This window comes from Rhinoraja longicauda, chromosome 31 (assembly GCF_053455715.1).
Source record: "Rhinoraja longicauda isolate Sanriku21f chromosome 31, sRhiLon1.1, whole genome shotgun sequence".
NCBI classification, from domain to species: domain Eukaryota; kingdom Metazoa; phylum Chordata; class Chondrichthyes; order Rajiformes; family Arhynchobatidae; genus Rhinoraja; species Rhinoraja longicauda.
The window spans coordinates 10002901-10028612 of NC_135983.1; the positions used below are offsets into that span (position 1 = coordinate 10002901).

A 25712-nucleotide genomic window follows, 5' to 3' on the forward strand; every position below is an offset into this window, starting at 1 on the left:
AGGAAGTTACTCATGCAGTTACAGAAACAAGGAACTGCAGATGCTGGTTTACAAAGAAGGACACAAAGTACTGGAGTAACTCAAGCAGTGGGTCAAGCAGTATCTCTGGAGAACATGGACAGGTGACATTTTGGGTCAGAAACCTTCTTCTGACCTTTACTGACCCAAAACTTCACCGATCCATGTTCTCCAGAGATGCTGCTTGACCCGCTGAGTTATTCCAACACTTTGTGTCCTTCTTACTCATGTAGTTCCTATTTTCAAAACAAAGAGGTTGGGAACTCTAGGCTATGAATCATGACGTATCTTAGACAATAGACAATAGGTGCAGGAGTAGGCCATTCGGCCCTTCGAGCCAGCACCACCATTCAATGTGATCATGGCTGATCATTCTCAATCAGTACCCCGTCCCTGCCTTCTCCCCATACCCCCCTGACTCCGCTATCCTTAAGAACTCTATCTAGCTCTCTCTTGAATGTTCAGAGAATTGGCCTCCACTGCCTTCTGAGGCAGAGAATTCCACAGATTTACAACTCTCTGATTGAAAACGTTTTTCCTCATCTCTGTTCTAATTGGCCTACCCCTTATTCTCAAACTGTGGCCCCTGGTTCTGGACTCCCCCAACATTGGGAACATGTTTCCTGCCTCTAACGTGTTCAACCCCTTAATAATCTTATATGTTTCGATAAGATCCCCTCTTATCCTTCTAAATTCCAGTGTATACAAGCCTAGTCGCTCCAGTCTTTCAACATATGACAGTCCCGCCATTCCGGCAATTAACCTAGTAAACCTACGCTGCATGCCCTCAATAGCAAGAATTTCCTTCCTCAAATTTGGAGACCAAAAGTGCACACAGTACTCCAGGTGCGGTCTCACTAGGGCCCTGTACAACTGCAGAAGAACCTCTTTGCTCCTATACTCAACTCCTCTTGTTATGAAGGCCAACATTCCATTGGCTTTCTTCACTGCCTGCTGTACCTGCATGCTTCCTTTCAGTGACTGATGCATGAAGACACCCAGATCTCGTTGTACGTCCTCTTTTCCTAACTTGACACCATTCAGATAATACTCTGCCTTCCTATTCTTACCACCAAAGTGGATAACCTCACACATCCATATTAAACTGCATCTGCCATGCATCCGCCCACTCACACAACCTGTCCAAGTCACCCTGCAACCTCATAGCATCTTCCTCACAGTTCACACTGCCACCCAGCTTTGTATCATCTGCAAATTTGCTAATGGTACTTTTAATCCCTTCATCCAAGTCATTAATGTATATTGTAAATAGTTGCGGTCCCAGCACCGAGCCTTGTGGTACCCCACTAGTCACTGCCTGCCATTCTGAAAGGGACCCATTTATCCCCACTCTTTGCTTTCTGTCTGCCAACCAATTTTCTATCCATGTCAGTACCCTACCCCCAATACCATGTGCTCTAATTTTGCCCACTAATCTCCTATGTGGGACCTTGTCGAAGGCTTTCTGAAAGTCAAGGTACACTACATCCATCGGCTCTCCCCAGTCAATTTTCCTAGTTACATCCTTAAAAAATTCCAGAAGATGAGTCTTCTGATTCCATGATTTCCCCTTCGTAAATCCATGCTGACTCAGAACGATCCTGTTACTGCTATCCAAATGCTCCGCAATTTCGTCTTTTATAATTGACTCCAACATCTTCCCCACCACTGACGTCAGACTAACTGGTATCTTGACTGGGAAGGAGCAGGAGGAGATTACGAGATGCCCCTTCACGGGGAATGGAGGGATAAGGATCACATGCAGGCAGAGGAGATTCATTTAACTAGGCATTTTGTTTGACCTGGACATTGTGGGCTGAAGGTTCCTGTGCTGTACTGTTCTATGTTCCATGTTCACAAACAAAGGAGTCACTAGAAATTCGAAAACCTCAACATTTGTTGAGGTTTTCAGAAGAAATCTAAGAGGATGGCCTGCTTGAAAGCCTCTAACAAAATCACTTCACAAAATTCAATTTACACCCAATACTTTTCCCTCTTTCAGGACCACATCACTCATCTCTTCAAAATCTTCAGTCATAATCATCCATTCCATTCATCATTCCAATTCCAAATTCCCTCCCCTCCACAAAATTAACACCTCCAAACTTTTTCTGCTTTTCTCCATTAATTCTCAATCTTTCTCACATACCATGAACCAAAAGGAAGTCATTGTGCCTGGACTACTTTATCATTCATAATGCTCCTGAATCGCCAATAATTGCAGGACCTGTACCTCAACCTGTTGAACACCATCATATCTTCCTGTTCTGACCCATTTCAACGTATATTCTCCCACATTCTCTACTCCCGGCCTTCCTAAAAAACAACTTTGCAATCATTTTCCTCACTTACATTCTGCCTCTCAACAACACCTTCAAGACACAAGACCATCTTCCATTTTGATGTTATTACCGATCAGAGTTTGAATTTTCCCACTGAATTATACGTAAACTGAAGATAGTTCTGCATGAAAATACTTAGAATTTTTTTAAAAGCCAATACGATTATTGTAAACCAAAAATTTAATAGGACTTTCTTGATGAGTTATCAATCAGCATAATTGAAGTCAACTGTTTTGACCAAATCCATAAATTTAACAGTCCCATATTTCTACGTTTTACCAGAGTATACGACATATTCTAAACCAGAGCAAGGGGGAAGGTAAAATATTTATTTCACATTGTTTTCTGAAGTGTATACAGAAATGTCCACACTCCCACCAGTCAGCATTTCTCTGGAGTGTATGACCCATTCTAAATAAGAGCGAGGGGGGAAGGCAAAATATTTAATTCACATTATTTTCTGAAATTTATAGAGAAATAATCAGTAAAAAAGAAAATTCACATCACATTTCAAAAACCTTCTTTTTTTTTGCCTTAAGTAATTTTGCCAGCAACTGCTGTGTAATGACAATCAGCAGACAGGGAACAAAACCTGAGGCATAACCTTCAAATTACTTACTTAGGAATTGGCACCCTGATCAGAGTCCCATCCACTTCAGGGTTCAGGTTCATTCCACTTTCCCTTATGGCCTGGGTGACAGCCACCGTTGTCTGTGAACCAGATCAAAAGGTACAGGGCATTAGCAGAAATAATTGCTTGCAGCTGACTGTTCGGTCTCCGTCCGGCTAATCTATTTGCCCAGAACATGGAAACGTTTACCTCTTTCACCAAGAGTATCAGGAAGTTAGACTCAGTCCGAGCAGCTTTGATCCCACTGCGAATTGCCAGCAAAGTCCCCTTACAAACACAGGGATAAACCATGGCGTTGCAGAGGAGAAAGGGGGAAAAAAAACGAAAATAACTAAAGTTCTGCCTCTTTGAACACATTTTTCAGTGGTTTGAGGCAATCTATTTCAGAAACCTTAAATTAATGCTCTGGGGAGTGGTTGCAAACCAATTTTTTTTTTAAACCTCAGGTTTTAAAAAGCTTGAATTAGGTATGTTTTCATAATTGTTGGGTGAAAATGTTTTCTAAAATATCAGACTGATCAGTTGAAAACGGGACAAATAAAATTGAAGACGTTGTGATCTGACATTAATGAAAAGAAAAAACAGGTAAAAACCTAAGAAAAATGTTTGAGTTGAACTAAAGCCAATGAACAAAAAAGGACCGCATAATCAAACCCAGATTTCTTTCTAATTGTGTTAAACATTTATTTTATTATGTACTAGGCACAGAATTGCTCATCAATCAATTGCAAATTATTTTACAAGAAACCAGCAGTAGTAACAGTATGTATCAAGCAATGAAACTTGGTGTCTACACTGCCACTTCTTGCCAATGTAGTACAAACTCAAACAGAAATATTGTATTAGAGCTCTGTATATTAAAGCATGTACAAAATAATTGGCTCGCCATGGAAGCTTGGGTTCAGCATTGCTTTTCACCATCCTTTCAACCTATTTGGTAGTTGCTCTTCATCAAATAATCAGCCACCAGGGATGGAAAAACACAGACACAACGAAATGCAGATGCTGGTTTATACAAAAGGACACAAAAGTGCTGGAGGAACTCAGAGGGTCAGGCAGCATCTCTGGAGAACATGGATAGGTGACGTTTTGGGTCGGGACCCTTCTTCAAGTCAACCAGGGATGGATTTATTACGAACATAACTCTCCAACAATCCTTCTCAAAATCCACATGCTGACAGATGTGCAGAAGACGTGATCAGGTTCTTCCAATTTTTCCTTCTATCTCTTCCCATGTCCGAGGCATGATCAGCATTTTTTTTTGGTATGGCATGGGGAAAGTTTTGCAAATGAAAGCTTGGAGTTGGGAGCAAGTACCATGCACATAAGCAGCGAGCTGCGACGTCGTTTATACACAGAGCAAAAGAAAACAAGAGGACAATTAAAGGCAACGTCCTCCGTCCTTCATACCAGGGACCGCGGGCATATGACTTCTTCTCCATTTAAAGAGGCCTTGGTCAAATCACCTGGCACAGTTCAGTGACTTGCTGGAAAGGGTGCTGAGAAGAGTTACGAGGATGTTGCCAGGACTTGTGGGGCTGAGCGAAAGGGAGAGATTGGGCAAGCTAGAATTTGAAGTGCAGGAGGCTGAGGAGAGATACTTACAATTATGAGGGGAATGGAGTGGGTGAATGGACCGAGTCTTTTACCCAGGGTGGGGGAATCAAGAACCAGAGGACGAATGGGCTGAATGGCCTAATTCTGCTCCTACAATTTATGAACTTATATGTTCAAGGTGTGAGGGGAAAGATTTAATATGAACCTCTGGAGCAACTTTTTCACTCAGAAGGTGGTGGATACATTAAACGAGCTGTCGAAGGAAGTAGTTGAGGCAGGTACTATAACAGCATGTAACAGACACTCGGACAGGTACTTGGAAAGGTTTAGAGGGATGTGGGCCAACTATGGGCAAACGGGAGTAGCTTAGTTGAAGCATCTTGGAACGTCACCCTCCCACCCTTACATTCCAAGTACCTGCCCTGTGGGCCTCTTTACATGCTGTACAACTCAATGAATCTATGACATTAATGAGAAGTCACTGGGCAAAGGAATTAGAGTCACAATAAGACTGTTGGATTTCCTTCTTGAAAGAACATTTTTATGATAGACTCGAATTACCTGAACTTCATTTTCATTGTTACTGAAATCAGATGTTTTTTAATTAAATACCAGAATTTGTTTAATTGACAATTTATATTTCGCATTTGACAGAGACAGATTTAAACTTGCATCTTAACCACCAGATTACTAATTTAGTCATGTAATCCTGTAATTCTGAGGGAGGGTTGCTGATTTGAAGAGTTGACTGGTTTCGTCATCCATAAATGCTGACTGACTGACTGAGGGATGTCTTCCAGCATTTTTTTTTCATGAGTAACGTAACTGTCTTGCTCCTGTGCCTGATCATAATGTAATTGGTCTAAGTTTAAGGTACATTCAGGTCTCGAAAATCATAAGAGGCATAGATAAGGTGGGTGGTTACAATCTTTCTCCCAGACTGGGTGCATCAATTTAAGTGAGAGGGGAAAGATTTAAAGAGGACCGGGAGGGCACGTTTTTCTCCAAGAGGATGCTGTGTATATGAATGGAGCTGCCAGAGAAAACAGTAAGGTAAGGCAGGCACAATTACAAAATGAAAAAGACATTGGATAGGTACATTGATAGGAAAGGTTTGTGGGCTTTGCGGCAAACCTAGGCAAACGGGACTAGTTCAGGAAGGCACCTCGGTCCATATGGATTAGTTGGGTTGAAGGGCCTCTTTACATGCTGTACAACTCAATGAATCTATGACATTAATGAGAAGTTACTGGGCAAAGGAATTAGAGGTTGCTGTATGTGTAAAACAATATTCTAGTAAAAATTAACCCTCACAAGAGAAGGGAAACAAAACATTTGGGGAAATTCTTCACATTTCTATAGAAAGGATTCATAATCTAGAAATCTCAGTTTAGATCATAAACTTTGCTGATACTTTACTAATAATTCCCTTGCCAACTAAAAAGATAGGACACACGCTGACACTAAAATAATTACTACTTTCAAACTGCCAACTCTGGTAAATTATTTTGGAAAAATGTTGGCAAGCAAATGGAAAGCTATGTTAAATTAGTTTGTTTGTAAATTAGATATGAGAAAATGTCCCCGTAGGTTTTTTAACTTGTTTTATGTTTAGCCATCCTCCGGGATCACAGCAAACTTACAATATAGCTGGGTCTAGAAGAGAATATGTAGCTGTGAAAATGGATCGCAAGATTTTTTGTCTGAAACGAAAAGCCAGCAAACTACCTGTTGATCTGGCCTAGAATAAAGAAAAACTCTGAAGCAACAGTCTTGCCATGTCCCCATTGCCCCCCATACTGTTGAATATGGTGGGAAATAATACAATAAAAACCTAATGGCCATGAGATCCAGACCTATATTCTGTCAATTCAGGCAAATGTTCCAGAAACATTAAAGACCGGGCGGCACGGTGGCACAGCGGTAAAGTTGGTGCCTTACAGCGCCAGAGACCCGGGTTCGATCCTGACTACGGGTGCTGTCTGTGCGGAGTTTGTATGTTCTCCCCGTGTCCGTGTGGGTTTTCTCCGGGTGCTCCGGTTTCTTTCCACACTCCAAAGACGTATAGGTTTGTAGGTTAATTGGCTTTGATAAAGATTGTAAATTGTCCCTAGTGTGTAGGATAGTGCTAGTGTACGGGGATCATTGGTCGGTGTGGACTCAGTGGGCTGAAGGGCCTATTTCTGCGCTGTGTCTCTAAACTGTAATAGAAAACTTAAATAGTGATATTTTCACTATTCTATACAAACAGATTTCTGGCAGAAGAGGAATAGGGGTTAAAGCATTAACTCCCTTCTGAACGTTGCAGTGAATACTAGTAAACGGACACAGTAACTCAATGTTTTTAGCAGTGAATAAAATACAAACATTATTCAGAGACAAAATATTTCAGTGTTGTGCTGTCATCACTTGTCGCCGACATTGTACATCTTGATCTGGCTTGTTTTGACAGACCAGTTTCCTTTTATTCAAACACAAAGAGAAATCAGAATGTAATAAGGAAGCTCAGTTTGCCATTTTGCCAGTGAAAAGAGAAACACAAGTATTTTTATATATCAATGGCTACAGAGAATCAGGTGTAGAATAGAAAAGAAAGATAAGCCACCATACTCCTTTGCCCCGAATTAACCGCAGAACAAATTTTCTACAGTTGTGACGCTTAAATCTGTTACAATAATAATAGAACAGCAAACCTTGTTACAAATACTTTTTTCTATTCAATGCATTCATATTTTCATTGAAGTGTTATTAGCCAGGAGTGATTCCTATTTAGCTGATCAGAGAAAACTGGCAACTCGCAGTTCCATGATGCAGGCAACTTTATCAAGAAATGTGGCTGTACCTGATTAATGGCAGACTTGACCGATGGGGCCATTTCCACAATGGAAGAAAGCACGAGTCGATCTTGACTGTCATTATGAACGTGCAGTACCCAAGCTGTGAGGTTAGGCAGAACCAGTGCTTTTTTTGTGATCGGTCAAGTCTGCCATTAATCAGGTACATACCGACACCTCTAAAAAGTTAAATCTCATTATTTAGTTTTTCAGACATGTGGCGTGTATGTCTATTAATCATGTGCACCTGCGCCATTTTGTCCACGAGAAAGCGCTGCTCAACCATGTTCAAAAGATTGTTCTAACCTATTCCTATTCAGCTGTTGGGGCAGCACAGTGGTGCAGCTGGTAGAGCTGCTGCCACACAGTGCCAGAGATCTGGGTTCAATCATGACCTCTGTGCTATTTGTATGGAGTTTGTACGTTCTCCCTGCGACCGCATGGGTTTCCTCTGGGTGCTCCAGTTTACTCCCAGTGCCACATCCCAAGGACTTGTGGGGTTGCAGGTTAATTGGCCCCTATAAATTGCTCCTAGTATGTAGGGAGTGGATGAGAAAGTGGGATAACATAGAACTAGTGTGAATGAGTGGCTGATGGCCAACATGGACTCGGTGGGTTGAAGGGCCTGTTTTCATGCCTTACCTTTCAATCAATCAATCCACTGCAAAAGCTTTATGAAAAACTAGACTGACGTGGACCCGTTGGGTCCAAATCTCTCCTACGGGCCGGGCAACACTCCCCCAACAGACGATCCTGCAGGCCCGGCAAGCCTTATCCGTGGAGCCGTTGCCGGGCGGGGAGTGTCCCCTGGGGCCGTGGGCGAGCGAGGGAGGACAGGGAAAGGGAGAGGGAGGCATTCACCTCGGCCCCGTGCGTTCAGCGCTGCAGCAATAGCGAGCCGTGGACCTGAAGCCTCTCCTGCAGCTCGGCGGCAAAAGGAGGCGATCTGCAGGGAGTGGTGGCGAAGGGCGGTGACGGCCATCTTGACGGCCTCTGCACCACAGGAGGAAGGTCAACGCGGGGCACACTGGTCCTCCTGCTTGTCCTCCCGGCGGGGGTGGGGAGCACATTTATTAAAGTTTAATAGGTAAATTGTTTTTAAAAAGTAACAAAAGTCGATTTATTGAGACCGTGGGGGAATGGTGAGTAGGGTGGGCCTAAAATTGTTGCGTTTTTTGTACCGTTGTACCGTTTTTTTCCGGATGAATACGGTACAAACAAACATACGGGACAAACATACGGGGGAACAAACAAGATGTGAGTTTTAGCAATATATAGATGTAGTGCTCAATGAGTTAATCTTCTACGTATTAGCTGGCAGTTGCAAGATGGTCTAACTGTTGTAGCATGATTGTTGGAGCAACAAAAAACGATTCTAAAACATTTTCCAATTGAATTGAAAATGGCTCAAAATCTAGGATATTTCTATATACAGCACATGTGGAAAATAATGGGAATAGAGAATTAGAAACACTGGATAAACATAACCCATAGTCCAAACTATGCATTTTCTGACATGGTTGACTTTCAAATATTGATGGCGAGATTTTATCTTTAATCTGATAGCTTGGAAACAGTAATGCACACACGACAGATGTGCAACAAAAGAAAGCATTTTATTTTGGCCTAATTAGAGCTTGCTCTATGCAGGGCTTGGCGAGTACTGAACGGAACAGACTGGAGAAGTCTGGGGTTCAAACACAAGCATTTTCCAAGGCAGGGAGGTATAATTTTTTTCTCTCTCATCCATCTTGAGCAGAGAAAAAAATACATCAAAGTCAGTTACCAGCACCAACCTTGTCTGTTAACCCAGAATCCCTTGCTATGGGATTGGTTTCAAACCATTGAGACAATTATTCAAGGCTACCACGCCTTTAATAATCGGGGCAACACCAGTGCTATCATCCAACCCCATGCAGGACACTGTCACTGCACTGAGTAGCTCCTTCAGTGACAGACTCCTTCACCGCAAGTGCGCGAAGGAGAGAGAGAAGGAGGTCCTTCCTTCCCGCTGCTGTGAGACTGCACAACCAGCACTGCTCCCAGCAGACGAGTCAACAATAACAACTAAGAACACACAGAAAACTGATGACAATTTATGTATCTTTTATTTATAACGAATGATCTCTTGGTCTCTTGCTATCCACTTTGCTGCTGTAACATTGTAAATTTCTCCGGTGTGGGACGAATAAAGGAATATATTATTATTTTTATTATTATTATCATATTTGGCATTGACATTACGAATGGCCTGTTCATGTGCTGTATTATTCTATGTTCTAAACAGCCTACTGATTCAGACCTGTGCATTGTAAACGGCTTCATGGACTAATTACTTTTCATCGCAATGAGTCAGGACAGAAACAGAGTTTGTACCACTGTAACATTAGCGTGCCAGCGTGTTGGCACAGATTATAGTTCACAAAGACATAAGGAAAATAGTACAAACTTTCACCGTTGTATTGACAGTCCTTTTCACAACACTTTTGTCTTTGCAACCGCATTCATAACAGCAAAAGACATTATCGGAGTAGGCAGAGCAATTCTTCACAATTGTAATGAAAGCTGTGTTTATCAAGCAAACATGTTCCCAAAGACGACAATGCAAGGTGGAAGTGTGGCTCATTTCCTTCTCATGAAAGATGCTCGGGAATGGAGTGCTTAAAAGTTAAAGTCAGGCTTTGAACAATCCATCATCTTGTCATACAATGAATAACAGGCTTCATTGCAACTGAGAATTTAACTGAATGGTGCTTTGCTCTCCATTGTGACAGCCTTTGCAACATGGTACAATTAAAGCATCGGGTAGAACGTGTTCCTCAAAGCAAGTCACACAGCCTTGGAGGAAAACTATGCAGCCAAATTCACCAGGATCAGGGGGAAAAAAAACCCAAGGTACTGGAGGAACTCAGCAGGTCAATCAGAGCATCTATGGACAGAAATGGGCAGAAGACCAGACCTGGAGAAGGGTCCCGATCCAAAACATTGCCTGTCCATTTCCCTTCACAGGTACTGCCTGATCTGCTGAGTTCCTCCAGCAGCTTTTTTTTTTGCATCTGTGACCAGTATCAGTGCCTGTCCTTTAACTGCCACTAAACACTGCAATTACATTCCTTTCAACTTTCCCCATTATCCTTTTATATTCTCCCTATTCTAATATGTTTTCCATTCCCTATTTAACTGATGATAAGGTTTCTGCCTGAAAAGCTAACGACCATTACTCAATAATTTCATAATTTTCTACATTAAAGCAATTTCCCTCATATTCTTTCAGTTAAAATCTTGTGTTCTGGTCCCCCGGCAGCTAGAGACATCATTTTTCACTGTTTGATATCTAAAGACTTCTTTAATGTTTGAAATGACGAAATATATTTCAGAGGCTAGTACTTTTATTGACTGGCTTGCATTATATATTGTATCACAGGCATTGTTAAGGCATAGTTACATACCGATGTACAAAGATACTGAGCCCCAGGAATAGGAGACTCGAGATTCAGCCAATCCTCAATGTTAATTTTTTTAAAGATTTAAAGATACAGCGCAGAAACAGGCCCTTCGGCCCACCTGGTCCGCGCCGCCCAGCGATCCCCTCACACTAACACTATCCTACACCCACTAGGGACCATTTTTACATTTGCCCAGCCAATTAACCTACATACCCATGCGTCTTTGGAGTGTGGGAGGAAACCGAAGATCTCGGAGAAAACCCACGCAGGTCACGGGGAGAACGTACAAACTCCGTACAGAAGGAGCCCGTAGTCAGGATCGAACCTGAGTCTCCGGCGCTGCATTCGCTGTAAGGCAGCAACTCTACCGCTGCGCCACTTTGACCGCCCTAAGCAGGTTCTAAGGAATTATTTAGTGCGGGGAGGTGGACTTTACAGGCGTCAACATACCCAAAATGCAATGGGATAGCCTGGTCCTGGTAAAAACTTTTTAAAATTGCAATAGTCTGCGCAAAAGTGCAGCTGGTAGAGCAGCTGCTTCACAGTGTTAGACACCCGTGTTCAATCATGACCTCGGGTGCTGTCTGTATGGAGTTTGCACGTTCTCCCTGTAACTGCGTGGCTTTCCTCCGGGTTTTCTCCCACATCCCAAAGACGCGCGGCTTGGTAGGTTAAATTGCCCCTAACGTGTAGGGAGTAGATGAGAAAGTGGGATAATATAGAACTGGAGAAAACGGGTGATCGATGACTGGCGTGGACTCGGTGGGCCGAAGGGCCTGTTTCCACGCCCTGTCTTTCAATTCAATAAATCAAACTTTATTTACAATAAAACGTATATACAAAGTAAAAACTGTGCAAAAATCTTAATATATTCTTGGTGTCTCTGCATTCAATTTTGCTTATGTTATACCCAGTTGGCACATTCCTTTTACATCACACATCGTTCCATTGCCACCCATGCTGTGGCTTTCAATCAATCAGTTAAATCAGCCAGCCAGGCCCTTCCACAGCTCAAGCAACAGATAGGATAACAATCTGTCACAGACACTGACAACAAGGACCGATGAGCGTACCGGCATCTTTATGTCTACTTAAAACCATTCCACATAGCATTGACTGCATCTATAAACTACTACTACTTAGAAATCTGTGCACATTCACTCACCTCAGGAAAACTGGTCATATTTACTAAGATGAGTTGAGGTGATTTCATGGACACTTGTCCCAAATGGTTTAATGGAAATTTTCCTTCGCTCGTTGTAACAGTTATATGATCTAAAGCGCCTGAAGAAGATAAAATGGAAGAAAACATGGAAGTTTTTAACAAATGAATTCGAGTGGACGCAAGAAGAGCATTTTTATGGTGAGATGTATTCATTGATCTAAACAGTACTTCCCTCTGCACAGGCTGAAATATTTTGCGGTTAAGCCTGCCAAATTCCCACACCTTTGCACCAGGTCCTGAAACGCCTCTGGTTGCCAGTGCTATAAAAGAACCTCCACCGGTAGCACACAACCCACTGGTGTGTACACTGAGATACAGGGAACCGCAGAAGCTAGAATCTTGAGTAAAACACAATGTGCCGGAGTGACTTAGTGGGTTAGGCATCATCTCTGGAGGGAACAGACAGATAACATTTTGTGTCGGGAACATCTTCACCCCCTCTTCCACCCACCATGTCCTTTTATATCCCTCCCTTTGGCTTTACATTTCACTCCTCTTCTTCAGAGACTAAAGAAGGATCCTGACCTGAAATGTTGCCTGTCCATTCCCTCCACAGGCCGAGGTCCTCCAGCACTTTCTGCCTCGCTCAAGACTCGGACATCTGCAGCTCGTTGTGTAAACACCCATTGCAACTGCGTTCCTGATGGTGGGCTCTGCTGACTCTAATGAAACTGAGAATCCAGAGTGCAACCAGGAGCAGACATCGTAGCCTCTGTTTAGTACCAGTGACCTTGCATCAGTCCTGCGTCGAATGCAATTAGCGACGGGGTGTCATGCTACAAGCCACTGGCTGCATGTGATGGAGTTTAAGTGCTGAAGCTACAAAACTACCATTGTTTCAGGAGGCAGAAGGCAGCAGAAAGCCAGCAGTGGCAATGCTATGGTTATCTTCGTTCCTGTCGCGTGGTCAACTCAGCAACAACTTTCCTTTAAAATATAACGATCTGAAGCTGTTGGACCCGATTGTTAAAGGCCTGGCAGCCTTGAATAATTGCCCCAATGGCCGAAAACCAATCCCATAGCAAGGGATTCTGGAGTAACATTCGATTGATGCTGGTAACTGCTTTTGCTGAATTTCTTTCTCTGCTCAAGATGGACGAGAGGGAATAAATATTATACCTCCCTGGCTTGGAAAATGCTTGTGTTTGAACCCCAGACTTCTCTGGTCTGTTCCGTTCAGTACTCGCCAAGCCCTGCATAGAGCAAGCTAGAATTAGGCCAAAATAAAATGCTTTCTTTCGTTGCACATCTGTCGTGTGTGCATTACTGTTTCCAAGCTATCAGATTAAAGATAAAATCTCGCCATCAATATTTGAAAGTCAACCATGTCAGAAAATGCATAGTTTGGACTACTGTCAACAAATCAATTAGCTGATGGCATACACCACATTATTCTATACACCACACAGTGATTAAAATATTAGTGGTATTGTTTCTGACCACAGGCATTACGGTGAAAATGAGTCAGATATAATGATATTACTGATGAATCAATCTTCTTCTTCGAGCTGGATAGTTGGTGAATCCAAGTGGAAACCTGCGGACATTTGGTTTTGTCCCATCGGGTTAGGTGTTAAGTATTTTCCTGAGAGATTTTTTTTCTTTGGAAAATGTTCATGAGGATATACATTTTCTCAAGGCTACCTGAAAACAGAACTGAAATAACTTTGGAGACACAAGAAATTGCAGATGCTGGGATCTTTAGCAAACCGCAATGTTGGATGAATTCGGGGGTCAGATAGGTCGCTTGATTGTGTATGAAGGAACTGCAGATGCTGGTTTAAACCGAAGATAGACACTAAATGCTGGAGTAACTCAGCGGGCCAAGCAGCACCTCTGGCTAGAAGGGGTGTCTGAAGAAGGGTCTTGACCCAAAACGTCACCCATTCTTTCTCTCCAGAGATGCTGCCTGTCCCACTGAGTTACTCCAGCATTTTGCGTCTGTCTTTGATCGATTTGATTGATTCTTTATTGTCGTGTGTACTGGTACAGTGAGATTCTTTGTTTGCATACAGTACAAGTATGCAAGAGGCATGTAAAGGGTGCCGACAAAATTACAAAAGTATTCAATATAGTCCTTATTCCCCACCTCCCCGTCCCTCTTTGTTCTCAGCACCCCCCCACCCCCCTCCACACTGAGTCCTTTGTTCTCTGTGGCCCCCACCCCATGACGGGTCCCTTTTTGTTCTCGATGCCCCCCCCCACCGTTCTCGGCTGCACATTCTCCACCATGACTTATGCGGGCCCGTCCTCGGCCGACCGCCAGCATTCACGCATGTGACAGGTCTCTCACGGCTCTCCGACGGCCCTCCATTCTCGCCGACGGCCCTCTCACTCGCCAACCCCCCCCCTCTCACACACTGACGTCTCTCCTCGCTCTGCCAGAGGCCGGGCCCGGTCCTGGACGGCGATACAGCGCCCACCAGGAGCTCCCTGCTTAGGCTGCATCAGTGGTGGGAATGGACAGGTGATTTTAGATTTAGATTTTAGATTTAGAGATACAGCGCGGAAACAGGCCCTTCGGCCCACCGAGTCCGCGCCGCCCAGCGAACCCCGCACATTAACACTATCCTACACACACTAGGGACAATTTTTACATTTGCCCAGTCAATTAACCTACAAACCTGTACGTCTTTGGAGTGTGGGAGGAAACCGAAGATCTCGGAGAAAACCCACGGAGGTCACGGGGAAAACGTACAAACTCCTTACAGACGGCGCCCGTAGACAGGATCGAACCCGAGTCTCCGGCGCTGCATTCGCTGTAAGTCGGCAACTCTACCGCTGCGCCACCGTGCCGCCCTGTTTCAGGTCGAGACTCTTTTTCAGACACCAGTTCCTTGTGTCTCCATTTTACTCCACCGCTGCAAAATCCCCTCAAAGTATGACTGCTTTGAAGAACTCCTCACTCCCACAGGGGTTCTGTGAGACCCTCTCTCCCTGCTCCCCTTCTGTGATGCCTGTTGCTCTCATGCTCTTTGAACACTGTGAAGAAGGGTCCCGAGTACCTTTAAAAGTACCTTTAATAAGAACAGCTTATCCTCACAAATTCACAGTTCAGTACAATCAGCTTGTCCTGACCAGTAATGCAACTGAATGTACGAATGTAACTTTTCTGAAAAGCTGTACTCAACTTTATATGTTAGTATTTTAAAACAGCGACAATGAAAAGAAACAATTCCTTAAGTAATTGAAATAAAAACACGATAAAATCCTTGATATTGAGAAGGGATTTGAGCTGTCTTTTCCTTTTCAAGCGGTTTCATGACAACTGTATATTTTGCCTTTGGATGCAGTTACCTGTCAGCCGACATGGAAAACCAATTCATCACATCTGCAAACACTTCAGCTAGACGGTTTTGACATGTGCCTCTTACAAAAGCCATTTGCAGGAAGCTATTAGCAAAAATAGACTCTTCCTGGTCAAGACCACGGCGAAGAGGGGCTGCAGGAGGTCGAACGGGGCAGCAGAAGTCAAACGTAGCCCAGCCAAAGCCGGGTGAGGCACTCATTGCAAATGTGAACTTTACAAAGTAAGGGGGGGGGGGGGGGGGGAAGAAAAATCAGTAATGGTGGTCGACCATGTGGGAGAGATGAACACCGAGAGATTTTTCCCCAAAGCTGGATTTTTAATTTCTCCTTATATTTATATACAATGTTAAAACGTATAGAGTATTAAATCCACATAAATTTCAAAGTGTAACGCTCGACGAGAACAAAGAACCGCATCGCAGAGGAACAGGCCCTTCGGCCCACAATGACTGTGCCGAGCATGAGACCGATCATGATGTTATTCTCCTCTGTCTGCACATGATCCGTGTGTCTCCATTTTCTGCATATCCATTTGCCTATCTAAAAGCCTCTTAAACACCACTATCGCATCTGACTCCAGCACCACCCCTGGCAGCATGTTCTCAGGAACCAACACCCTCCAGGTTAAAAAAAACATTTCCCGCAAATCTCCTTTAAACTTTGCCACTCTCACCAGGGGAAAAGGTTCTGGCTGTCTACCCAATCTCACCTCTCATCATTCTACATACTTTTATCAGGTCTCCCCTCCAACGTTCCAGAGAAAACAATCCACATTTGTTCACTGTCGATGCAAGGAACAGCAGATGCTGGTTTATAAATAAAGTCACAAAGAGCAGAGTCACTCAGCGGGTCAGGCAGCATCTCTGGAGAACATGAACAGGATCCCGACCCAAAATGTTGCCTGCCCATGTTCTCCAGAGATGCTGCCGGATCTGCTAAGTTACTCCAGCACTTTGTGTCTTTTTTTTTTTAACCAAGTTTGTCCAAACTTTCCTTATAACTAATACCCCCTAATGCAGGCATCATTCTGGTAAAAAGACTTTCCTGGAAGTTTCATATTCGGACTACTATTATATCCAATGAGGAATAAAAATAAAGTACAGTTCTGTAATTTTAATGACTTTAGAGCACAGAGAAAAGGTAGATGATTTACCCCATTTTTGCTTTTGCCAATCACTACATCCTTCGTCAGATTAACTGGAACAATTCTTTAAATGACATACAAATATCCATCAAAGTGCATTTAACAGAGTAATCTTAAGTGACTCTTTGCTCTCATTTTTAAATAACAGAATCAGTCCAAACAATCATGCCCCTGTTACGGCTTTTTTTTAAAGTTCATCGCTACAAATAATGATATTGCTTGAAAATAAAACAAATTCTTTATCAGAGAAACAGAGATATGGTTCTCTGACGATCCTTTCTGGAAACTATTAGGGTTTCACACCACAAATCTTTTAAATATAAAGTTTGGCTAATTAACCATCTTGACATTTGAGCTTCTGCCACTCAGTGAAAGAAGGTAATGAAATGTAGCCAGGGGCAGATTTCAGGAAACCTAGCAGCACTTAATTCAGGCACTTGACTGGAAAAATAGTGTTGCGTCAGCAAAAGACCAGCCTCACAAATGCTCAGCACTGGAAACGAAGGTCAATTTTGCCAAACAAAATGAGTGATTACTCGAGCGGTGATTTAGGTATTGGGCACATAGTGGGGAGTCCAATCAGCTTGTTGGATAATGAATAAAAATACGTAAAATTGAGGTCAACTTATTGCAGCATTTTATGTCTGCGTGGTTTTGATGAGGACATTCTGAACACATTGTAATGAGTACTTTCACCACAGCGGCAAAGAGCCGCTTCAGATTCCTCTGTTAAATGTACTTTGATGGATATTTGTGCGGCATTTAAAGAACTGTTCCAGTTAATTTGATGAGGGAAGTAGTGATTGGCAAAAGCAAAATTCTGGGTGACCTATGGATGGCACTGGAAGCGTTATGTTGAATAAGAAATCAGTCACAGCTGAGAAATAAACCAGCCTACCCAAGACCATAATTAAACATGCACCATATCCAAAGCCCTGAGGTGTTTTTATACGTTTCTTCTCTGCAAAGCAGGTGCTGTACCATTATGCAGCGTGCATCTGTAGAGCTTACCTGGAGAGGTTCTTATATTTAGATTTTTCCCGTAATCATCTTTGAGATTCTCGACAATTTCCAACAAATCTTGTTTGAATTCGTTGAGGTTGATAATGTCCTCCACCAAAGCAGCGTTGATGTTCACCCGGGGACCTGGTTGCCCTTTTGTTTTCACTGCGAAGTACAATCAGGACCCGTTCAGATGGGGTGCTCGGCAAATAGAAAGGGGACTGACTGTGAGCTAAAGTGCTGGTTTATACCAGATAGACACAAAAATGTTGGAGTAACTCAGCGGGTTTAGTTTAGTTTAGAGATATAGCGTGGTAACAGGCCCTTCGGCCCACCGAGTCCTCGCCGACCAGCGATTCCTGCACATTAACACTACCCTACACACACGAGGATTATTTTTCACATTTTAAAGCAAGCCAATTAACCTACAAACCTCTACATCTTTGGAGTATGGGTGGAAACATGGTCTCCAAATTTGAGGAAGGATATTCTTGCTATTGAGGGCGTGCAGCGTAGGTTTACTAGGTTAATTCCCGGAATGGCGGGACTATCATATGTTGAAAGACTGGAGCGAGTAGGCTTGTATACACTGGAATTTAGAAGGATGAGAGGAGATCTTATCGAAACGTATAAGATTATTAAGGGGTTGGACACGTTAGAGGCAGGAAACATGTTCCCGATGTTGGGGGAGTTCAGAACAAGGGGGCCACAGTTTAAGAATAAGGGGTAGGCCATTTAGAACTGAGATGAGTAAAAACTTTTTCAGTCAGAGAGTTGTGAATCTGTGGAATTCTCTGCCTCAGAAGGCAGTGGAGGCCAATTCTCTGAATGTATTCAAGAGAGAGCTGGATAGAGCTCTTAAGGATAGCGGAGTCAGGGGTTATGGGGAGAAGGCAGGAACGGCAGGAACGAACGGGGTACTGATTGAGAATGATCAGCCATGATCACATTGAATGGCGGTGCTAGCTCGAAGGGCCGAATGGCCTCCTCCTGCACCTATTGTCTATTGAAACCAAAGATCTTGGAGAAAACCCACGCAGGTAAAGGGGAGAACGTACAAACTCCGTACAGACAGCACCCGTAATCAGGATCGAACCCGGGTCTCTGGCAGCATCTGTAAGGCAGCGACTCTACCGCTGCGCCACCATGCCGCCCGGGTCAGGCAGCATCTCTGGAGAAAATGGATAGGTGATGTTTCAGGTCGGGACCCTTCTTCAGACATTCTTCTGTGCCGACCCGAAACATCACCAATCCTGCTGAGTTTCTCCAGCATTTTGGGTCTGCCTTTGAGGGTCACTCATGGGAAGGTGATGGAGAGGGTATCTGCAAACTGCTGCAGTTGGTTACATTTACACTGCAACCATATTGGTTTGTATGTGGACGCCAAAGGCATTGTACAAAATGAGATTTCAGAAATAGTACTTTTTCACCCTTTATAAATAAAATTAGCCATTTAAAAAAAGACTTTCCTCATGAGTAAAGTATTTGCAATCACAGTTCCGTGTGTTTGCAGGTCATTAGGTCCTAAGTTGTTAAGATGGATGAGTAAAGTGTTTGCAAACACAAGGAACTGCAGATGCTGGTTAACAAAAGCAGACACAAAATGCTGGAGTGTCCCAGTGGTTCAGGAGGCAGCTCTGGAGAACACGGATAGATGGTGGCGGGGGAGAAAGCTGGGAGAGGTGGGGGCAGGGCAAAGTCTGGTGAGTGATAGGTGGATACAGGTGAAGGGAGTATATAATTGGCAGATAGTTAGACCAAAGATGAAACAACAAAAAGTGTGGGATACACAGATAAGAATATGAGGCTCTAAGTGAAGGCAGAGGAAGGAACATGGGATGAGGGGGAGGGGGAGGGGGGGGAGGTAGGGGGAGGTGGGGGGAGGGGGGGGAGGTGGGGGGTGGGAGGTGGGGGGGGGGGAGGTGGGGGGGGGAGGTGGGGGGGGGGGGGGGGGGGAGGGAGAGACAGTTTGTACTTTCTCCGCATCACCACATGGGTTTTCCCTGCTCTGGTTTCCTCCCACACTCCACGGATATACAGGTTAATACGTTAATTTGGCTTTGGTAAAAATTGTAAGTTGCCCCTAGTGCATAGGATAGTGCTAGTGTACGGGGATTGCTGGTCGGCACAGACTCGGTGGGCCCAAGAGCCTGTTTCCGTGCTGTATCCCTAAACTAAGGTCAAAAGCATCACTGCACTGCCTGGTACAAATATTCACATTTGATGGTCACATCTTGCTGACTAGGTGTCATGGCACAGAGAGGATTTTAGCTCGACTTATACATGTCGACCAAGATCCCCAATCTAAGGTAGTCCCATTTACCTACGTTTGGACCAAATCTCTCTAAACCTTTCCTATCCATGTAACTGTCCAAATATCTTTTTAAATGTTGCTATTGTATCTGACTCAACTACTTCCTCAGGCATGTGGAGCTCTTTCCATATACCCACCAGCCTCCGTGTGAACAAATTCCCAATTTAGCTTCCTACTAAATCTTTCTCCCTTTTTCACCTTAAACCTTACAGGTAGTTGAGGCAGATGCAATAACTACATTTAAAACACAGCTACAGGCATAGGTACAGGCATTGTAGAGGGATAAGGGTCAAATGCAGGCAAGATGGGATTAGCATATTTGGGGCATCTTGGTCGGCAAGTGCAAGTTGGGCCAAAGGGCCTGTTTCCGTGCTGCAGGACTCTAAGACCTTTTACAAAGGTCAAAATCCTATGCCCGCTCTTTCTCGATTCCCATAATCTGGGGAAAAGTATGTATTCACCCCATCAATTCCCCTCATGATTTTATACGCTGATGATAAGATCACCCCTCGGCCTTCTTGATTTTGGCAGCTGATTTTATTTTTTTAATTTGTTATTCAGAAGGGCCATGAGCAAAAACAAACATTAAGTTCAGCTGTGGCTGCCAAAAAAGAACCTGTTTGTACGATGCTGAATTAAAATACGCTCCCATGTAGAGAATTTCAAAATCGAAGTTGAAATTTTAAACAGAACATAGAGAATCAAAACTATACTCTAACCGGCCGATTTACGATACTCAACCGGGTATCTTTATATTAATTTATATATATTTACATAACTGGGTTAAATTTATAACAATGTTATAAATACAACATATGTGACAATTACCCAGGTAAATGTTTTCAAGAACCATCCAAATGTTTATTTAATTCCTATAAATTGCATGAAAAAATTAGCATTATAATGGAATTACCTTTGGTCTTCTTGGTGGCAAGCAGTCGACTCGATGTTAAGCTGAGGGCCTTGCATTGCCTGCAGTTGTTCAGGAAGAGAGTTGGATGCCCTGTTTGGCGCTGGATGGCTGATTGTAGGAGAGGTGCACAAAATCTGTAGATTCCTGGTCCGAGCGTTCGCATCCATCTCAGTGTGATCGACATTGTGCAGGGAACTGCTTTTAATTATTACCTAGAGCACAGCAGAAAAGAAGTAGAATTTTCAGAAGCTTGCTGGCATGAATTCCAATTTGATCTTCCTCACACTCTCAGATTTCCCAGCCGTGGGTCGGTTACGCATCTGTCCATCGCAAGGCAGATGAAAGCAACTTTCCCTGCCAACATTCAAAGTTAAAATAGTCTTTTTGATTTAACATCAGGTTTCTTTAATAAAACACAACCGCAAATCCGTTCTGTCTGTCTTTCTAACCTATTGGAGCAGTCAGCACAGCCAGCCCCTGGAAAGAACTGCTGATCACTGAGCCGCATTTGACACAGGCCGCTGTCCTGTGCCTTACTGTGGAAGGAGCTGTTGAAGAACCGGAGGGCACAGGTTTATGGTAAGAAGGGAAATATTTATAAGAACCTGAGGAGCAAGGTAAAGCCAGCAAGGTCCGATCAAGGATAGTTCGATGGTCACCAGTGAGGTAGATAGTTGTTCAGCTCTGCTACCACAACCAGAGAGCAGTGCTGAACTGCCATCTACCTCACTGGCGACCCTCGGACTACACTTGGTCGGGCTTTGCTGGCTTTTCCTTGCACTAGACGTTATTCCCTTATCACGTATCTACACACTGTAAATGGCTCGATTGCAATCATGTATTGTCTTTCCGCTAACTGGATAGCACGCAACAAAAGCTTTTCATTGTACCTCGGCACGGGACAATAAACTAAACTAAACCTTTTCACTCAGAGGGTGATGGGTGTACGGAACAAACTGCCAGAGGAGGTAGTTGAAGCAGGCACAATAGCAACATTTAAAAGACATTTGGACAGGTACATGGATTGGAAATGTTTGGAGGGTTATGGGCCTAACTCAAGCAAATGGGACCAACTTAGATGGGGCATCTGGGTCAGCACAAGCGAGTAGGGACGAAGGGCCTGTTTCCGTGCTGTATGACTCATTGACTCTGGAGGAAAGATGCTGTTGAAAGCATCGTGCAGATTTGAGCAACTTGCATTATTCTGATAATTAAGGTTGGCCTTGTAATTTCCCAATTTATTTTCACTGAATTTAATACTGATTGCCCACCGATGCCATAAGTTTGCCACTTTAGCATCCAGTGAAACTCCTTCCACTATGGGTATAACACATTGCAGATGTAGAATTAACTTCATTCTACTCTACTCCTCCTGGTGTGTCTTAAAACCAATTTTCACAACAGTATGCTCTACTTCAAGAGCCTGAATGGTCCCAATTTCTGCAGAAGCCATGCCAGTGGCCTCTGACTGAGATGGATGATTGCTACCGTTAAAAGAGCAGCTTTGCATTATAGATCTGTGCCTGCTAGGAACTGGTTTCAAACTGCTCAACTCATTTTACATGGGAACTTTAAAGCAGAAAGAGGAAGCATTTATCCATCAGTGTGGACTAGATTTTAATGCAACCAGCGATCAGAGGGCATTTTCAGATGGGAGATGCTAGCTAATCGAGCAAAATATTCTGCTTAAGAGACGTTATCTAACACTGATTCAGTTTGTGCACCAGTGTGATTAAGTTCTCAGTTAAGTTCGCAGTTGTCCACCCTGTTCGTAAATATTCCAACCTTGGGCACCGTTTTCTTTATATCAAGTTCTAAACATAACAATCACAATACCACCGACTACTTGTACTCCACTATTAACTCAAAGAACTGTCAACAAATTTCTTGTTAATTACTCAACTTTTATTCACTAATTTGTATTCATGCGAAACTACCAAAAGTTGTATAGTAACATTAAAGATCCTTGATTTAATTCAGTAATGCAGTTTCGTTATTATCACCCAGACTGACTAGGGGAGCTTCCTTTATATAAATTACCCATTGCATTTCCAACTTTACAAACATAAAGAGCTTTTGAGGAGACAAAAGAAACTGCAGATGTTGAAGCAAAACGCAGAGTGCTGGAGAAACTCAGGTGGTCAGGCAGCATCTGAGGGAAAGGACAGAGGACATTTTGAGCTCCAGTCTGAAGAAAGGTCCCAACCCGAAACGTCGCCTGTATGTTCCTTCCACGGATGCTGCCTGACCCGCTGAGTTCCTCCAGCAGTTTAACTGTTGCTCAGGAGCCTTTAAGGTGCAGTCAGTATTGTGGAGTGCTTCAGGAGGTCCATGAAAGGTGCCGCAAAAATCCTAGTCTCCTTTTCATTGAATAGCTACTCGGCAGCTAGGAATGGTGTAATATATTAAAGTAAGGAGTAAATTAACGTATGATCTAGTTCAGCAAATGTTACAATACTAAATATAAGCAAAAGTAAGCAATTTTCCCCCCTTAAGTCCACGTCACCATTCAATAAGATTGAGGAGGGGGGAGGGGGCGGAGAAGGGAGGAGGGGGTGCTGCACCAATGCAGGAGAGGTTTGGACCCAATGGGTCCACTTGGTCTAGTACTAAATATAAGCAAAAGTAGGCAATTTTTCCCCCTTAAGTCCACTTCACCATTCAATAAGATTCCGGCTAATCTCGACCTCAACAGGACTCTCCTGCATTAAGCCCATGTCCCTCACCACTAAAATGGAGATGTAACAAGGTTGAGTATTATTTTGCAATAAAACACAACTATTGATCCTCAAGGGTAAATTGTTTCCATAAAAAGGAAGTGAAATCTTCACATAAAGCAAAAGCTGCTAAACATTAAAATAATGTGAGGTGATTTTAAAGGATTAATTTTATTTCTGAGTTCCATTGCCAAATTAGTTCATATATCGAGTCATTGAGTCATACAGCATGGAAACATGCCCACCAGCCAAAATGAAAAAGTTGCCCCCTCAGATTAGTATTGAACCTTTCCTCTCCCATCTTAAACCGATGGCCTCTAGATCTTGATTCTCCTACACAAGGAAAAAGATGATGTGCTTTCACCCCCCTTTCTCATGATTTTATACACCTTTGCAAGATCACCACTCAGCCTCCTGAATAAAGTCCTAGATCAGTCCCTCGAGTCCTGGCAACATCCTCATAAATCTTCTCTGCACTCTTTTCAGCTTAACGGCATCTTTCCTATATCAGGTTGTCCAAAACTGAGCACAATACTCCGGATTAACCAATGTCTTGTGCAACTTCATGCAGCATCTAGCAAAATATCCCAGCCTCTCTTAGCAATACTAACCATGATATGATGAAATCATACAAAACCTTTCATGGACGTGGCGACTCTAGTGGACTGCCTAGGTGAGGTCTGCTGTAGGATTTTACTGGGTTGTATGCAAAACAAAGCATTTCACTGTACCTAGGTACATGTGACAATAAAGTCTCATTGAATCGGCATTTACCCTCGGACTATCTTTGATCGGACTTTACTAGCTTTATCCTGCACTAAACGTTATTCACATTATTCCCTTTATCATGTACCTGTACACTGTGAATGGCTCAATTGTAATCATGTATTGTCTCTCCGCTGACCTCGGTACATGTGACATTAAACTAAACTCAAACTCAACTTCAAGCTATCCAATATTAAAATGCATATTTCCAGATTACCAGCGCAACAAAGCAGGAGTTTTATTTATGCTACAAAGCTGAACTGACTCCAGAGCACGGAGGATTGTGAATTCTTGTAACAAGATATATACAGCCCTTCGGAAATCTTGGCTGGCCAAGTTGCCTGTCGGGATGTGGCCTGTACATGTGATGTTAGTAGCCCATTTCAAAGAGCAAGTATGATTGCTAATGGCTTTATAAGTAGAAAATGGAATTGGACCTTTATCAGCATGCCTTATATTGTAAGGTCAGGAGGCAGAAGAGTATAGCAGGATGCACAGAAAGGTGTAGCCAAGTGCCATCCCTGCTGATCGAGAATCGCCATCAAGATAATTCCCCGAATCACAGCGAGGCACATCTTTTCAGTGAACTTTTTTCAAGCAGTGACATAAATAGACACAATTGTGTGCAGCTTTGGTCGCCCCATTACAGGAAGGGTGCGGAGGCTATGGAGAGGGTGCGGAAGAGGTTTAGCAGAATGCTGCCTGGATTAGTGGGTGTTAGGCACAAGGAGAGGTTGGACAAATTTATAATGTTTTCTCTGAAATGCCAGAGGTTAATAGGAGACCTGATAAAGGTATGTAAAATAATGAGAGGCGTAGATAGGGTAGACAATCAGAACCTTTTTCATAGATACAAAGTGCTGGAGTAACTCAGCAGGTCAGGCAGCATCTCTGGAGGAAAATGATGGGTGACGTTTCAGGTCGGAAACCTTGTTCAGACTCTCCTTCAGTCAGAACCCATTTTCTAGTGTGGAAATATCAAAGACTAGCTTTAAATTAGGAGGGAGAACATTTAAAGGAGATGTGCGGGGCAAGACTTTTCACACAGCGGATGCTTGGAACGTGATGTCTGGGGGGTGGTGGTGAAGGCAGATATGATAGTGGTGTTTAAGTGGTTTTTTGGTTAGCACATGGATATGCAGGGAATGGAGGGGCATGGAGCACGTGCAAGCAGTTTATCATGGCCTCATGATCGACACGGACATTGTGGGCCGAAGGGCCTGTTCCACTCTGTACTGTTCTATGTCCATAAGAACAGTTTTCAGTGTATGACTTTTATACTTCTGTAAAAAGATATTGCGTTCTTCCCGTCACTGTGCCTGAGTGAGTAGCATTCTCACTTCCGAGCCACAAGGTGCTGACAGTCCTGAATATCAAAGACCACACACTCAGACTTCGGACAGGGAGAGGGACATTAGGTACTCAATTAATCCATCCGCTCTCTCAAACAAACATTAAAGCAGTACCCACACTACCAAATCAGATGTCTCAATGC

At 43.3% G+C, this 25712-nt stretch overlaps 1 protein-coding gene across 3 annotated transcripts in view; it reads right to left on the reverse strand.

The window, feature by feature from the left end:
• The window catches only part of mrrf (mitochondrial ribosome recycling factor), a 48482-nt gene that overhangs the window by 16425 nt on the left and 6345 nt on the right, over positions 1-25712 (reverse strand). For 2 of the 3 annotated variants that reach the window (XM_078425989.1, XM_078425988.1), the window contains exons 2-5: positions 20736-20947; positions 17518-17673; positions 11994-12112; positions 2980-3071 (exon numbers count right to left, since the gene is read on the reverse strand). In XM_078425989.1, coding sequence (XP_078282115.1) covers positions 2980-3071; positions 11994-12112; positions 17518-17673; positions 20736-20919 — 551 coding nt within the window. In that variant the 5' untranslated portion in view covers positions 20920-20947. The remainder of the gene's footprint in view (positions 1-2979; positions 3072-11993; positions 12113-17517; positions 17674-20735; positions 20948-25712) is intronic. The other variant, XM_078425990.1, reaches the window with a different exon arrangement.